The sequence below is a fragment of the Miniopterus natalensis genome, chromosome 1 (assembly GCF_054644295.1).
Source record: "Miniopterus natalensis isolate mMinNat1 chromosome 1, mMinNat1.hap1, whole genome shotgun sequence".
NCBI lineage: Eukaryota > Metazoa > Chordata > Mammalia > Chiroptera > Miniopteridae > Miniopterus > Miniopterus natalensis.
In genome coordinates, this window is record NC_142081.1 from 181,173,875 (window position 1) to 181,189,652 (window position 15,778).

Here is a 15,778-nt window from a genome sequence, read left to right on the forward strand (position 1 = left end):
CTCGTCAGGGCTGCCGGCTTCACCTTCCTAACAAGCAGACTTCCTCAGGATCTGAGATCCTATCAGTCTCACACTGCGTCCCTCTGCTGCAGAAACATGCTCCTCTAGTCCAGGAATTCCTTCACGTGCCTGCAGACTCCAGCCTCAGGGTCCAGGCTCTTCTCCCGGCCTGGAATGTTCTGCCACCAGCTCCTCCTACCGCTTTCCCCTTGCTCCCTTCGATGCAGTGTTTCTCGGGCTTGACTGCGCTGGTGAATCACCTGGGATTTTGTAACACGCAGATTCTGACTCAACAAATCTGAGGTGGCTCAAGACTCTGCGTTTCTGACCAGTTCCCAGGTGACGCCCATGCAGGTCCATCACTCACCAGCTGCACCTGGGCTTCAGTTTCTCCACCTGTGCAGTCGGCATTCCGCCTTAACCTCCAGTGTTGACGTGCGAATTAAGTTAGGTAAGGAATACAGAGAGCTCGGCCAATCTGGCAGATCGCAAAAATGGCCACAATTCTCCACCCCTGCTGAATCCACACAATTCTCTCGACTCATTTTTAAAGCAGGTTAGAAGAGAAGCGACACGTGTCTGTTTCAGACTAGGACTCAATGCTCCCTGACTCCACGGTCCCTCTTACAACTCCACTGAGCCTGCCCGATGAAGGGGGCATGAGGCTCAGCTGCTGGCCAGCTGACTCAGCCGGTGGCCAGCCAATCCTCAGAGGCAGAGCCACCCTGCGAGCCCATACGCATAAGGGAGCCTGGAAAAGACAGCGGATTCTCCAGACCCAAACTGCTGATCCACAGAGTCATAACCTAAATAAACGCTGGTTGTTTTAAGCTATTATGTTTTGGAGTGCTTTGTCATGCAGCAATAGATAAATGATACTGTGCATATAAGTAATTTCTCCATAAACAGTGGCTGTAGCATTTTAAGAAAAAGGTACTTAACAGAAAATGAATTTTCCATACCACTAAAATTTGTACTTTCCAGTCAGTAGTAGGAGGATGACTGAACTGGGAATTGGGGTTCTTAGATTCTGGTCCTAGTAGCTTTTCCAGCATGCAGCCTTATGACCTGAGACATATCATTTAAGTTTTCTGAGCCTCAGTTATTTTTTTTCCTAGCTCTAAAAATGACTGAAGGTATATTTTCCCAAAACACAATACTTAATTTCCTTGCTAACAGATGGTCCAGCGCCCAGGTTTTCTTTTCTTGTAGGCTTGGGACTGAATCACAACCAACCTTCACTGTATTACCTTCGCTATTAGCGGTTGCTTGTGGCTACATTTCACACTTATCATAACAGCCGTATACTGAACCTATAAGGTGGGCCTCCTTGCTATGAACCCAGTTAAACAAGCTCATTAGGAATCAAAAGATAAATAATGCCAAATAAGTTTCAGTGAGAATTAAGTATGTGGCTCTTAACCATCTGCAAGGGCAGATGGACTTCTTCTTTTTTAAGATTTTCTATTGATTTTTAGAGAGAGGGGAAGGGGGAGGGGAGGGGAGAGGGGGGGAGGGAGAAGGAGGGGGGAGGGAGAGAAACATTGATGTGAGAGCAAAACATTGGCTGCCTCCTGAATGCCCCCTACCAGGGATTGCACCTGCAGCCTGGACATGGGCCCTGACTGGGAATCGAACCAGCAAACTTTTGGTGCATGGGCCAGTACCCAAACAACTGAGCCACATCAGCCAGGGCAGGTGGATTGCTCTTATTCATTTCTAGATTGCAGTAAATATTCTGGAGAGCAGAGGTTGTGTAGTCTGATCACCAAATAAGAGGGATACTGTTTTATAGCCATCAAGTATGAATCAAATCTGCCTGTATCGCGCAAGATATGTACTCAATTATCAAATGAGTGGGAGATTTAACACCAAAATGAAAAATTCCAAAACTCGTGTGTGTAGAGATCAACTTTGAGACTAACAAGTGAATTACAAATACATCCAAATACCTGTTATATTAAAAAAGCTATGCATGTAGCAGTGAGTCAATAACCAGGGTGAGTTTTCTTCTCTCACAGGCACTCAGTGACTCTCACACACCACTGCTCCACACTGACACTACACTCCTGCAAATATAATATAGTCTTCTCTGTGACATACAGCAGGCCATGTTGTGACCAATTTAAAAAAAAAAAAAAGGCTGTTCTACTGCCCATATCCACTACTGTTACAGTCAGAAGTCAGGTATTTTTCTTCCTAGAGGGAGTTAAGCTAAATCAAAGAACATGTATACACTACGAAGGCAAGAGTTTATCTTAACTTTGCCTTCAGATGTATATATTTAAGTCTACATAATGAAGCACTAGGTTGTTCAAAGTGTGAAATATATTTGGCTCATTCTTTATTTTTTTCTATGATAGAAACGAAGTATATGGGGCCCTACAGTAACTTGAGTCAGTAGGGAAAGCACTGCAATAAAACTTGGCTTATGGTTATCTACTTGGAACAAATGTATTCTAAAATATGTAAATGAACTTCAGAGACTTAAGCCAGCTAACATTTTTCTCTGAGTTAATTTCCTAAATACTTTTGCCTCTCTATCTTTTAAATCAATTCACTTCTCTTTCTCCTCTTGTGGGTTTTTACAGAAGCTACTTCTCTTGTATCTTTCCCATTTAATTCTTCTCACTGCAGTCAGAAGCTTTCTAAGTACAGATCTGTTCCGCTTAACGTCCTCCGTGGCTTTTCTGAAGGCAAGGACTGTGTCCCCAGCACCTCACACAGGGTCTTGGTGTCTCTGAGTCTACAGATATGCTGTCAGGATTTCATTTAATTTTAGAGAGCCACCTGTATTCTGAACAGAACAGCGTTCACTGCCAGGGGTGAAACTTGGGACATGATAATTCTTTCTGTCCTATGCAGCTCAGGAGCATCTTTTCTAAGATGCTTAATGACTGAGTCAGTATTTCAAGTTAAGTATCTGCTTCAGGACACATGTGTTGGGTGTGTTGGGTGTGTTGTGTTTTAAGGTAAGGTCATTTTGATGACATAGTCCTTCTGAAGATTCCAATCTCTATGGGACTTTGACTTTCTTAGGGTGCAAGTAGATAAAATATTTCATTTTATTTTCTTAAATAGCACTCACCTGGTAACCAGACTAAAAAAGGTACAACTGGGTGATCAGGACCTGCAGATGGGTAAAGGCTCACATCTACCCTTCCCTATCAACTCCTCTTTTCTAAATATCTAGAAATTTTATCTGCAACCAGATAATCTAAAAACCAAAAAAGGAAAAAAAGGGCAGGACAGAGGTACTATTTAACCAAGACTGCTCCAAAGAGCCCAAGATTCAGGGTGATTGGCAAAACTGTGGAACTAGGGGAATTTGAAGCATTCCAGGTGGAGGAAACCCAGCTGCTGGGAGGTTGGTATTCAATTATTGGGAAACTGGCGTCCATTCCAAGAAGCCCAGTCAATGGGCTCTGGGGCACCCAGGGCAGGGCAGTTCCAGGAGCCAGGAGGGCATACCTGCTCTGCCACTGGGGCTGGGATTCTGGCCACAGCTTAGCCAGGTAGTGTTTCCAGGCTCAGGGAGGCACTAGGCGGGAAGTCAGGGGAATCCTTCCATTTTTTTTTTTTTAGGTTAACATATTTCCTTGATATACACGTTTTCTGTTTTAAATTCCAGATATGCCAGAGCTCTCAGTGCATAGCTAAGATTCCTCACATTTATCTTTCCATGTCATTGCCTATCTAAATCTTGAGAACCACTGAGGGCCAGGCCCCGGGGGCCAGGTGCCATGAGATAGGCACTTATCGCAACGTTGCTGAAGGCAAGAGCAGAATCCGGATGGACGCAGAGAAGCGGAAGAGAAACAAGAGGGGCCCTGCCTTCCTTTATCAGCGTCTGTGCCATTTCTCCTCTGTCATCAAGGCAGCTTCCTATAACCGACTCTACACACTTCAGATAAATGCAAGTAACCCCAGAACTCAGATAAATGCAAATAACCCCAGAACTCTACCTTCGGCGCTTCAAATGACTGTTTCAATGACCCGCTTCTGATGGCCAGGGTGTTCTATAGGGGCTGGTGTTGAGCCTTCAAAGGCTTTAACATCTGTCGTCTCCTGAAAATAGTATTAGCTGGAGTTTTCATATACACTCTATTGTCTTTATAAGCAGCAACCAATTTCCACTTCTTTTTCATTCAACTCTCAGATGTTTCTCATCTTTTCTCCGGCTGGGGTTCCTCCCAACCGCTTGGTTACCAGCACCCAGGACCCCCCAGGACCCCCCAGGACCCCCCAGGACATCCCCGAGCCCCAGGGAGAGGCGGCTTCAGTAACTCCCTCTAGAAAACTTCTCTATTTACTGATTTTGACCCACCTCACGGAACGCTGACTTCCTCTAAACGCGCCGGGCAAACGTCCACCCAGCCGTGCAAAACAAAACGCACTCAATTACTAAAGGGGGTTTTGTTTTGTTTTTAGGTTTAATTACAGTGCTGGAGGGAAAAACACACAACAAACCCCAAACCGATTTCTGTCTTACATCATTGGAAACCTTTTTCTGCGGTGGTTTGTGAAAATCTCACCTCCTCGGGGCTGCCAAGGTCAGCGAGCGAGCAGGAGGAGCCTGATTATTAAACAGCCGGCGAGCAGGCTGTGCCCGCTGAGCCCGCCGCGCCCCCCCCCCCCCAGGGCGCCCGGCCCGAGGGGGCAGATCCCGGGACCCAAGGGCATTCCAAAGAAACAGCGGCGGTCACGGTCCATTTCCGTTTTATTAAAAAAACACCAAAAAACTCAAGTGCTCAGAAACAGGGGAGGGGGACTTAGAAACACAGGAAAGTCTCTTGCAGTTTTTTCCAACTGAAGTTGCCCGGCGCTGCTGAAAGTTCATTAGTTGGGTTTTTAAAAACAAAGGCGCTTCGCACCCAAGCAGACGCCGCCCTGACCACCTGCCTGGGTCTCCGGGGCTTTGCGAGAGCCCCCCCCCGCCCGTCCTGGGTTTGCCCGAAGTCACCCGACGGCGGGGCGCCTCACCCCACTCTGCCTCACCCCGCGGCAAGAGGAACAGAGGAATAGACAGAGCCCGCGGGAGCAGTCGGGCGGCCACGCCACGCGCCCGGGGCCCCCGAGGCTTCCCCGCGGCGCGCGGGGCGGGGCGGGGCGGGCGCACCTACCTGCGGCCCGGCGGCGGCGCGGGGGTCGCGGCGCCCATGGCTTCGCGGGTCGGGCGGCCGCGCGGGAGGCACCGGCGGCTCGGCGGCTCGGCGGCGCCCGGGGCCCGCGGCGCTCGCAGCGGCGGCCGCGCGGCGGTCATTGGGCCCGCGCGTCACGTGGCCCGCCCGGGGCAGCCGCCCCAGCCCGCGCCACCCTCTACCTGCGCGCCCCGCGCCGCGCGGCCGCCCCGGGGGGGGGGGGGCGCGGGGGCGCCCAGGGCGCGCGCTCGGACCCCGGGAGCCCGACCTCCGCCGCCCGCCCGCGGCCCGGGCTGGCCTCCCCGACGCCCCGGGGCAGAAACCCGGGGGCTCGGCCCCCGAGCGCCACACCCGGGTGGCGCGCCAGCCTCGGCCCGTGCGGGACACTTTCTCTGGCGTGCCGTCGGGAGAGGGGAGCTTGCCGTGGCTCGGGACGGAAGTGGGGAGATGAATGAATGCCCCCGGGCGAGTAGATCTGTACCCCGCACCCCCGTGTCCCTCCCTCTGGGGCCCCGCAGTTCTGGACTGGCCCCGCAGGCCTGGCGCGCGCGGTCGCCCGCCTTCGCGACACAGAGGGTCCGAGCGCAGCGCAGACGCCGCCACGGTACTTCCCGGGGCTGCACCGTCCCCGCACCCTCTAGACCCAGCGGGAGTTCAGTGGGAGCGGCTTCCCGCCCCCACCTTCCCTCCCTTTTCCTGGGGTGGGAGCCGGGGCTGCAGCGCTTGGTCCGGCCTCCTGAGCCCCGCGCCTGTGCTTGCGGCCCACGCGCCCGAGGCGGGTGAGGAACTGACGCTTTACCCCGAACTGCGAAGCCGGCGACAGTCCACCTGCGCGGGGTGAGGCTCGCGCTTCCCGGGCGCAGGTGTTAAGCAACCGCGCCACCTAGCGGCCCCTCCAGCTGCTCCGGGCACGGGGACGCTGGAGCAGCCGCGAGTACACACAGGCTGCCCTTAGATTTTTTTCTTTATTTTTGTTTTCGTTTGAAATATTACAGATGTCCCTTTTTCTCCCCAATGACCCGTTCTACCCCCCTCCCCGGTCCCTCTCCCCACCATGTCCGTGTCCTTGGGTTGTGCATAGATGCTTATAAATTCTTTGGTTACTCTCTCCCCCTCCCCCCACCCGTCCTCCTCCATCCCTCTGACATTCCTCAGTCTCCTCTATGCTTCCATGTCATTGAATCTGTTCTGTTCATCAGTTTATTAAGCTCTTTAGAGTCCACATATAAGAGAGGTCATGTGATGTTTGTGTTTCTCTGCCTGGTAGATTTTAATGTTTCCACTTAGGTGACTCCAGCGCCGCTTACATGGCTTTGCCTTTACGGAGTGAAACTCATTTCCTGAGTCTTCCCAGTCGTGTAGTAGCTGCAGGTTTTAGTGACAGGTTTATGAGGGAAGTTGTACTCCATTTTACACAATTTTCTGATAAAACCCTTTGTCACAATAAAGGAACCTCATGTCCAACTTCTAGCTGATGTTTTAATAATGTCCACAGGATATTGGCACATTTATCAGTTAGATTATTCTTTTTTAAAAAAAAATGTTTTGATTGATTTCAGAGAGGGAGGGAGAGAAACATCAGTGATAAGAGTCATTGATCAGCTGCCTCCTGCAGGCCCCCTACTGGTTCACAGATCAAGGCTCAGCCACTGAGCCACCCTGGCTGGGCCAGTTAGTTATTCTGACCATAAAGACTTCGGTATTTATTTTAGGTTTAAAGTGTGATTCCCAGACTAGCAGACTGAGCACCATCTGGGGGAATTTAGTAAAAATGAAAATTCTTGGGCCCCACCCCAGACACATCAATTCAGAGATAGTGGGGGATAGGGAGGGTGATGTACAGTCCAGTTTTCGAGTCACTGCTCTTAGTCTGCTCAAGTGGCTGGTTAAGTTACCTTCATCTAGTAGAGGCTGGGGTTCTAGAGTGGCAGAGGTGGTGGTGTTTTGGTAACCTCAGATTACCAGTGTGACATAATTTGTCATGCTGATACACTGAAACCAAGCCCTCTGATGTGTGTACAAAGTGTGATGTGTACTTCCTGAAGACCACATGGAGTGCCAAATGGAGATCTGAGGGGTCCTTGTGCAAAATACGGAAGAAAAATCTATGGTTTCTGGATGCATGTGGAACTGAAAACACCATAATTCACTTGGTTTTTAAAGTGTGTTTGTGTTTTCATTGGCATATAAATTGTTTCCAGCTGGTGAGTCATGGAAGATAGGAAAGCTAATTTGAGTAGATTTGTCAATATAGTTCTAAAAAAAGAGAAAAAATTTAAGTGTATGGTATTGGCTTACATTATAACCAAAAAAGCACCCTACGAGGCATTTTCGACTTTTCAGAAAGAGCTAACTGGTTGGATTCTTTAGCTCAGAGGTCTCCCTTGGATGACTAGTGATTTCCAATTGCGTGCATGGATGTCTTAACTTTTGAACTCGCTGGGTCCAACTTTATTATTTCCCCACCTTCCACCTCCTAAACCATTCACTTCACATTTGCAACTCTGATATCGATCCAGTCTCAACTGAAACTGGAGTTTGTTTTCCTTCTCCATCACCCACCTTTGTCAGTTAAGCCCTGAAGTCACATTTGAATTTTTCCCTCCTGTTAGCATTCTCACTGCCACTGTCCTAAGATCAAATTCTTATACTTGATATCTCAGATCATTGCAACAGTCTCTTTACCGGTCTCGTCTCTCTCTACTCCATCTGACAGTCCTGCCTGCGTCATTCTAAAACACCATTCCACTCAGGCCACTCTCAAAAAATTTTCCATGATTCCCCGCTGACTATTGAATAAAGTGTAAAATCCCCACGTAGCATTTGAACTCATCCAAAATATACTTTGACTCTTTTTGCTCATACAGCTCCCTTCACCTGAAACTCTTTCTGACATTCTGACAGCTAAGTCCCACTTATTGTTCAAGCTTCAGTTATCTGTCACCATCTCTTGGGCATTCTTTTTGATTCCCAGAGTTAATTGCTCGTCTGTGGTATATCTTCTGCACTTGGTTTTCACTTTCATTAACAACTTTGTATCACAGTCTTTTTTTTTTAAGATTTTTAATTGATTTTTAGAGAGAAAGGGAGAGGGAGAGAGGGGAACATCAATGGGCTGCCTCCTGCACGCCCCCTACAGGGGATCCAGTCATTATCAGAAAATGCCTACTGGGTTCTCAATGCTGTATTTTTAGGCTTTGAGAAAGTTGACAAAAAAGACATTGATTGTACCTTGAAGTCTTGTTCAGCCATTCTCCCTTGACCTGTGTTTCTAGGTTTCTTCATCTCTAAATTTGGAATATTACCAGTACCCAACTCATAAAGCTGTTGTGAAGATTACATGGCTTTGTACATGCGTAGCTCCAAAAATAGTGTCTGGTGTACAGTAAGCACGGACAATTATTATTGTTATTATTACTAACAATCTCTAACTACATCTGCCTAAGTTGGGAGAAAAACAACCACCACACAAATCTACATAGTTTATCTTTTATTCATACAAACAATACATACACAAGACTGTATATTGTTTGAAGACTGCAATAATTTTCTAGTGTAACAACTCTGTAACAAAATTTAACTAAATGTAACATTTATGAAAATATAAATCTCTGATTGGGTAATTCTTCCCAACAATACAAAGTTTACATAAAAACATTCAGTATGAGCTATCAGTTTGCAAACAAGTTAGGAAAAATCATTCAAGTCACTTGTTAAACTCTATTGGCTGTTACATAGAACATTCACACACTACATTTACTCCATCTAGGCATTGAATTCTTAGAAATGTGTGGCCTGGAGGCCCCACTGATAATGAGAAGTATAAGATGTGTTGCCTCTGAAGTGCTAAAAAAAAGCATCGACTCATACAACGAATTCCAGGTGATCTGCACGAGGGCTGGGCCTTCTCTGGGCTGCTACCTCCCTGGCTGGGAGCCAGACCAGGAGGGACTACTGAAAAAAATCCTTTCACCATGCAGTGGGGTGTTCCTATCTGAATTACATCTCTTTCCAAAGTGAAATACAACTGACTTGGAGACCGTATAGGTTCGATCACTTTTTCTCCCATTAGCTTCAGTAATTAAGGTGTCACTGTATTTTTTTTCTTTCATAACTCCCCAACAGCCCTGTGAGGGCTACAGCAGATGCCTCCACAATCTTTATTTTGCACTTTACAAAAAAAAATACCGCAGGGAGGTGAAAGACCTGCCTACGGGTATGTGATGAGTTCACGGCAGAGCTGGACCAAGAGCGAGTCAGTTCCCGCTTCACTATTCTGCTACTCAAGTCACAACTGCCCCCGTCCGATAAAACCAAAGCAAACCACCACTGCCGACACCCTTTGGAAAGTCATCCACAGACATGCCACGTGAAGAAAATCACGCTCCCCTTTCGGGGTGTGATATTTTCTTTTAAATAGGTGAAGTCGTTTTTAAAAAAGGTTGACTACATCATTTCACAGCTTTTGCTCTGAACTGGAGAAGACTAGAAAAGTCTCCGCAGAGTCCTCGAGCAGGAAGGGTCACAGATAAAGAAGCCTACGTACAGTGTGTGGGAGTAAGAAAGGGATTCCAAACAGGGACAGTAAAGAACCCTTGGACACCCCTAAGGTTTATGGAATATCTTAGCACAAAGACAGGCGTCTTCAGTTTGTCCCAGAGTATTTGGTCACCTATCTGCATTTTCCACAGAAAGAGAAGAAATGAGAGTAAGGCAGATGTCATCGGTGTTTCATAGATGGCGTGTCAAGAGAGCGTTCCTTCTATTAAGATTCACTGCAGGGATTTAGGAAATAATTTATGCTTCCGTAAAACTGACCGAACAGCACAGAGCGATGATAGAAAGGAACAGGTGTTCAGACCAGATCTGTAATGCCCTTCCTGAAATTCTTCGCGGCGCCGCCCGGCACAAAGAGGCTTTGCAAAAGGACATGAGAAGACGGTGGTTCCTTATTAAATGTGTTCTTTTGAAGCCCAGGAAATAGCTTTAAAAATCGTATGTTCCCTTATGCAGAAACCCTGGCATGCAATTGTCTCAACTGTATTTTCACGAAGACCAGCTGTGTGTTCAGTAGCCCTATGACAGTGGTCAGTTCTTGCCCCGGTCCCGTTTGTGGCCTCACGTTTCACCTCCTTTCTCTTGGGAAGCTGGGAGTCCGTCTGGGCATTTTTGTTACATGATTCTGCACAGATAGGCCTTCCTTCTGCAGACTGGGTTCATACAGTTGTCAGGATTGTAAAATGTAAGGAGGGATTAAGGCTGTGTTTACTAATGGCCACACAATCACTTGAACGCAAACAGCTCTGCGTGTTCATGATCTCAACAGGTTTCTCTAAGACCGGTTCCAGTCCCAGTGGTCTCTAGCCTCTCTCATCTGAACCAATGCTTTGAGTCACGCTGCTTCTCTCCCCAACAGTTTTAAAGCCACCTCCCATCCCCCAGTTGATGTAGCCACTTAAATACGATTTCTACAAATTCTCTAGAAAAGCCTCAAGACTTCACTTCTGGGTAAACTTGGACAGAAAGACCAAACCCAAAACCAGTGTCACATTTCTGTACATTTCATGAGCATGTGAATAATTAACACTGTAACCGGCATCTTTCCTGTCTTTTAAGAAATGAGTTGTTTATCGCTTGGGATATAGAAGACACTCCCCGCCGCTCCTGTGTATGCGTATCATGTGTTTCCGGTGAGCAGGATAAACGATTTTGTCAGTTGTCAGGGCCGTAGCTGTGGCCCCGGGGCTCCAGGGCAGAGCACACCCGGTCATAGCAAGAATTGTGTTTCTTGGAAGGCGTGGCCTCGTTGGGCTCGGCGGGGTCGCTCACTGTGATGGGACTGTCTCTTGCAAAGACCTCGGTGGACTCCCTCCACAAGCAATCCACAGACACTTTGAAACAGTAGCTGCTGCACTTGGCCCGGGACGCCTGCGTCGCGCTGTTGAATATCTGCCTGCTGTTCGAAGTAGCGATTTTGATCTTCAGGGCGGCGTCCACACGGTCCACCACCGTGTATATCCCGATGCTGCCGTCGTCGAAACCCACGACGATGTTCAGGTGCCTCTGGGAGAGGGCGAGAAAAGTCGGTGTTTTGTAAAGGGAACAAGCGCCGATGTTTTTGCCGTCGGCGAGTCTCATGACGATTAAACTGGACACGGCGCCGTTCTCCCCCTCATCTTCCCCGCTGCGGAAACAGATGTACACCAGGTAGCGGCCATCTCGAGACAGCCTCTGCCGCCAGATGACCCCGGAGGCGTGGACCACCCGCAGCTTCCCGCTGTGTAAATCCAGCACGTTGATGTTCTCATCTCCCCGGGCGATAATGCCTAGCTTCCCGTTGGGAGAAATTTCAAAATCCTCCAGGTTCTTCAGAAAGTTGCTTGGGAGCTGCACACGGCGACAGATCACTTCGTCCGTCAGGCTCCAGATGTTCACCGTCTCGGCCGACGTGATAAACACGATGATGTCGGGACAGTCGGGGATCAGCTTGAAATTCACGATGGTGGTGCCGTCCTCACAGCAAAACTTCTTGGTGATGCTTCCGGTCCACAGGCTGACGGCCAGCACCTTGCTCTTGGTCATGCCCACCACGAAGGTGTTGGCGGAGGTGATGAAGGCGTTCTGCAGTGTGGTCAGGATGTTGCAGACCCTGTGGCCCGTGGCCAGCCTCCACACCCTGGAGGCGTTCTCCTCGCACAGAGACACCACAAACTGGTCGTTGTGGGTGATCAGCAGCTGGGATATTCTCTGCCCATTGATGCGGAAGAGGTTCTCCCCACTGCTGGTGCGCCAGACGTACTGGCTGCTCTTGTCATCCGAGGTCACCATGATGTCCCCCGAGGACGTCAGCACGCAGTGTTCAACTATCCCTTCGTGTTTAAATACGGCCTCGATGAACCCGCTGCTGAAGTTCCACTTATGAACACAATCGGAGCCGTCGAGGGAATAGATGATCTCCCCTCTGGCAGGTAACACCAGACTCTGGATGGGTTTTCCCGTCTTATCGATGTTGGACATAGCTGTGATTATGTCTACGTCCCAAACAGACAGGACACCGCTGGTTGATAGGGAGAACAGCATATTGTGGTGCCTGGATTTCACCAGCTTGACGATGGTACCTGAGATTTCCTGTAAGCTCGCCATACACTGTCCCGTGTCCCGCCTCCAGAAGAACACGGCGGAGGTATCTTCCATGGTCGCGATGATGCAGTCTCCGTTTTTGGACAGCACGGCAGATATAAAGCGTTCGTTGTGCTTCGCTCTGAACTTCTCAGCCACCTTCCACAGGCCGGTGTCTAAGAGCTCAATGCTGAGGGCTTTGCAGACCAGAACCGCACTCTGGTCCTCGGACAGTTCAATGCTGAGCACCTCGCTGTCCTCTCTCCGGCAGTCAAAGTCATCGGTCAGCTGGGGGTTGGAAATGTCCTCGGTATTCCACACAGAAAGGCTTCCCTCACTGTCCACCATGACCATTTCTTGAGCCGTGTCCAAGATAAGGAGAAACTTCACAAACCCACCTGAAAACTCAGATGACACTGTACATAACTTTTCTCCACTCCCTAAGTGAAAGATGGTGGTGGTGTTCAGGTACTGTCCACAGAAAGCATATATCCCGTCCAGAGAGCACTGGACACACGTCACTTCGTACCAGCAGTGGAACTGGTAAAGGGGCCATCCATAGAGCATATCGATGACAGTGACATCTTTGCTGGCTTCGAGCCATGCCAGGGCATGGCTGACGGACAGCGTAAATCCATTGATGTAGGTGGAGCCACTTCCATGCTTGGTCCCTTTGATTTCCACTTCAGACAGGAGACAAGAATTTATATTGTCATAAATCAACAGGGTGTTATTGGTCGTAGCCACCACAAGATACTTTTCATCACTGGTGAGTTTCATGCCCAGGATGACAGACTGGGCTGTTGTGATCTGCCTGAGTAGCTGGCGAGTTTCCACATCCCATGTGCTGATAGAACCGTTTTCTAAAGCTGTGAGGACGGTACTGGGGTTACAGGTAGGCAGAATCTCGGTGACATGCAGGTGACTAGATGACAAGGGAAGACGCTCAGGGCTATATGTCACGTCCATGGATGAATGTAGTGGCACAATGGAGCAATATTTGGGCCCGTCTTTGTCACACTCTAGAAGAAGGTGCCTCAGCTTGGGCAGGGAACTCACGACAGGCAGCAGCCTTTGTTGGAGCTCTGCTGAAAGGGACCCGGGAAACGCGATGACCTTGTTTTTGATGCTGCGCAGGGTGCTGGCCAGGAACTTCAGCTCCTTCTCTTGAGAGCAGTTGTAAGCCAGCTCGATGTCTGAAAGCACTTTGTCGAACTGGCCAATTTTGATCATGGTGTAAAGCCAGCTGAAGTTCATGATGATGCCGTAGAGCAGGTCATCGGTTTTCCCACACCTGGTCAGGTGGTACAAGAGCTCACACATTTTCCGATGATTGACAAAAAAAATGTCAGGCTCCAGCGGATTGCACTGGAAAACCCAGGGCTGGTCTGGGGCCTGTCTGTCAAAAGAAGCCTGCTCCATGAAGTGCTTTTCTTCGTCAAGCAGGCTTCTGCTTTCCAAGTCAAGGCAGCCATTCAAGTAGGGGTCTTCGAGGCAGAAAGCTTTCCTCCTGCCTCCTGACCAGACCCCCAGGAAATAATCTGCCAGGATGGTGTGCATCTCATGCAGGTCACTGTCATCCTTCAGGTACAGCTTCTGGGCTATGAGCTGCAGGTGTCTATTGGCCCAGACCAGGAGCGTGGCGTTCTTCACGTGTCTCTCTATTAAGTACCCACTGAGACCCTCCTTGAGCCTCGCGATGTACAGATAAGGTACTCTCAGGGGATTGCTGGGCCTGGTGTTCTCAGTGAGCTCGTTCATAACGCTGTTGTCCAGGGCCAACACATCCTCCAGTTCCATTTCACTCAAACCCGTTTTGGCCATGGTGATGTAACCGAGAGCCCTGGAGACCAGTTTCTGACCACATTTCTTCTCCAAGGACCAGAACAGCTGCTCTATACTCTCGTGAACGGTGACAGAGAGGGAGGATTCATCGACATCTTTGTGAGATCGCCAGTGTCTCACCTCCTTGAAGGTCAGGTTCACGAACATGGGCAGGGTGCACTTGGAGAGAGCGCTGTTCACGTAAATCTGCTGGCCCGATGTGACCTTCCTTTTGACGCGCAGCAGCTGGTGTTTGAGGACCTGGCTGCACATCTTCCTGTCCCGGGGAATCAACTCGATGTAATTGTGTTCTTCGTGGATAAGGCACCTTAGTTTCTGCAGGATCCCATGCTTGTTGGGCAGTGTGGAGAGGACTATCCGGACGAAGCGGGGAAGGTGAGCAGGGAGCCACCAAAGCTTCCTGGCCTCGTCAGTCTCTGAGAGCTGCTCCAGGGCATCAAATATGATTACTAGAGGTCTCTGCAATGAAGACTCATTCAAAAGGTTTATAAATAAGTCACGGAGGTCATGAATCTTCTTGGGGTAGCTTTGAACCAGGCACCGGTAGTTAACTGCCAACTGTTCACAAACACTTAGGAGGAGAGTCCTGAGGTCAGTACTCATGTCTGTGCTTCCTAGAAATCGCACGACTATGACTGGGTCCGATTCTGGTCCTGTGTGTTCATGTAGCCAGCCATAAGCCTACAACATAAAGGCGGCATTTAGAATGGTGATATATATTCACATGGTCACACACTACAACATCTCCTCTCTGCAGAGGTCAGACACTTCTGGTAAGCCTGGCCATGCAGAAGTGGTCTAGAACCAGGAAAAAAAACACCTTCTGAGAAGGTCAAAGAGCTGCCACAAAGCTAATGCATTAAAATCTAAAGGTGAGACCCTCAGGATCACTCGACTAAAGGTAATGAACTAGTGATAGGAGTAATATTCAACCATAATGCAACATTTACTTGTACTCTAAAAGTTATGAAGTAGTTCACAAACAGTGAATCTGAACATCTGGTATGGTTCTTTAATACTGAATTCCATTTCCTGGCACAGTTGTTGGCACATAGTAGGTGCTTAGTAAGTACTTGTTTACTGAATAGATTAAATAACAATTTATGCATTGTAAGAGTCATATTTTCATTAATTGGATCACATCATACCATATAGGGCTGAACAAATTTCTAGTTGATTAAAATACAATAAAAATACTTAGTACTAAAATGATACTGAATATAATCTTTTATGATTCAGAGACATTTTCCTATATAGTAGTGATGTAGGGTCATCATTATGATTATCCTTTGTCATTGTCATAAAAATCTATATAATGGTGGTTAACAGAGTTTTGCTAAATTTGTGCTTTGTAACAGTTTACTATATAAACAGGAAGTTATCATTCTCACATTCTCTCTCTGTAGGGAGTATGGGGATTACGTATCATTTAACAGAAATGGAAACTGAGGTCCAGGCTGGATAAGTGACTCACACAGAGTGAAATGGTTACCGACAGACGAAGCTGGAGAAGTTAATTTGACTTTCATTCTAGTTCTCTCTCTCTCTCTTTTATAGAGTTAAGGAGATAAAACATATGAGGGGGTTGCTAAGTTTAATATTTTTCTGTCTGGAAAAGCAAGAATAAGAAGGGACATGATCAAAGTATAAAACACTCCAAAGTGTATTTTTAG

General features: G+C 48.3%; 1 protein-coding gene across 2 annotated transcripts in view; it reads right to left on the minus strand.

Moving 5' to 3' along the window:
* Positions 1–8,669: 8,669 nt before the first annotated feature.
* Positions 8,670–15,778, minus strand: part of NWD2 (NACHT and WD repeat domain containing 2) — a 126,009-nt gene continuing 118,900 nt past the window's right edge. For both annotated transcript variants that reach the window (XM_016206335.2, XM_087827885.1), the window contains one exon: positions 8,670–14,786. In XM_016206335.2, coding sequence (XP_016061821.2) covers positions 10,854–14,786 — 3,933 coding nt within the window. In that variant the 3' untranslated portion in view covers positions 8,670–10,853. The remainder of the gene's footprint in view (positions 14,787–15,778) is intronic.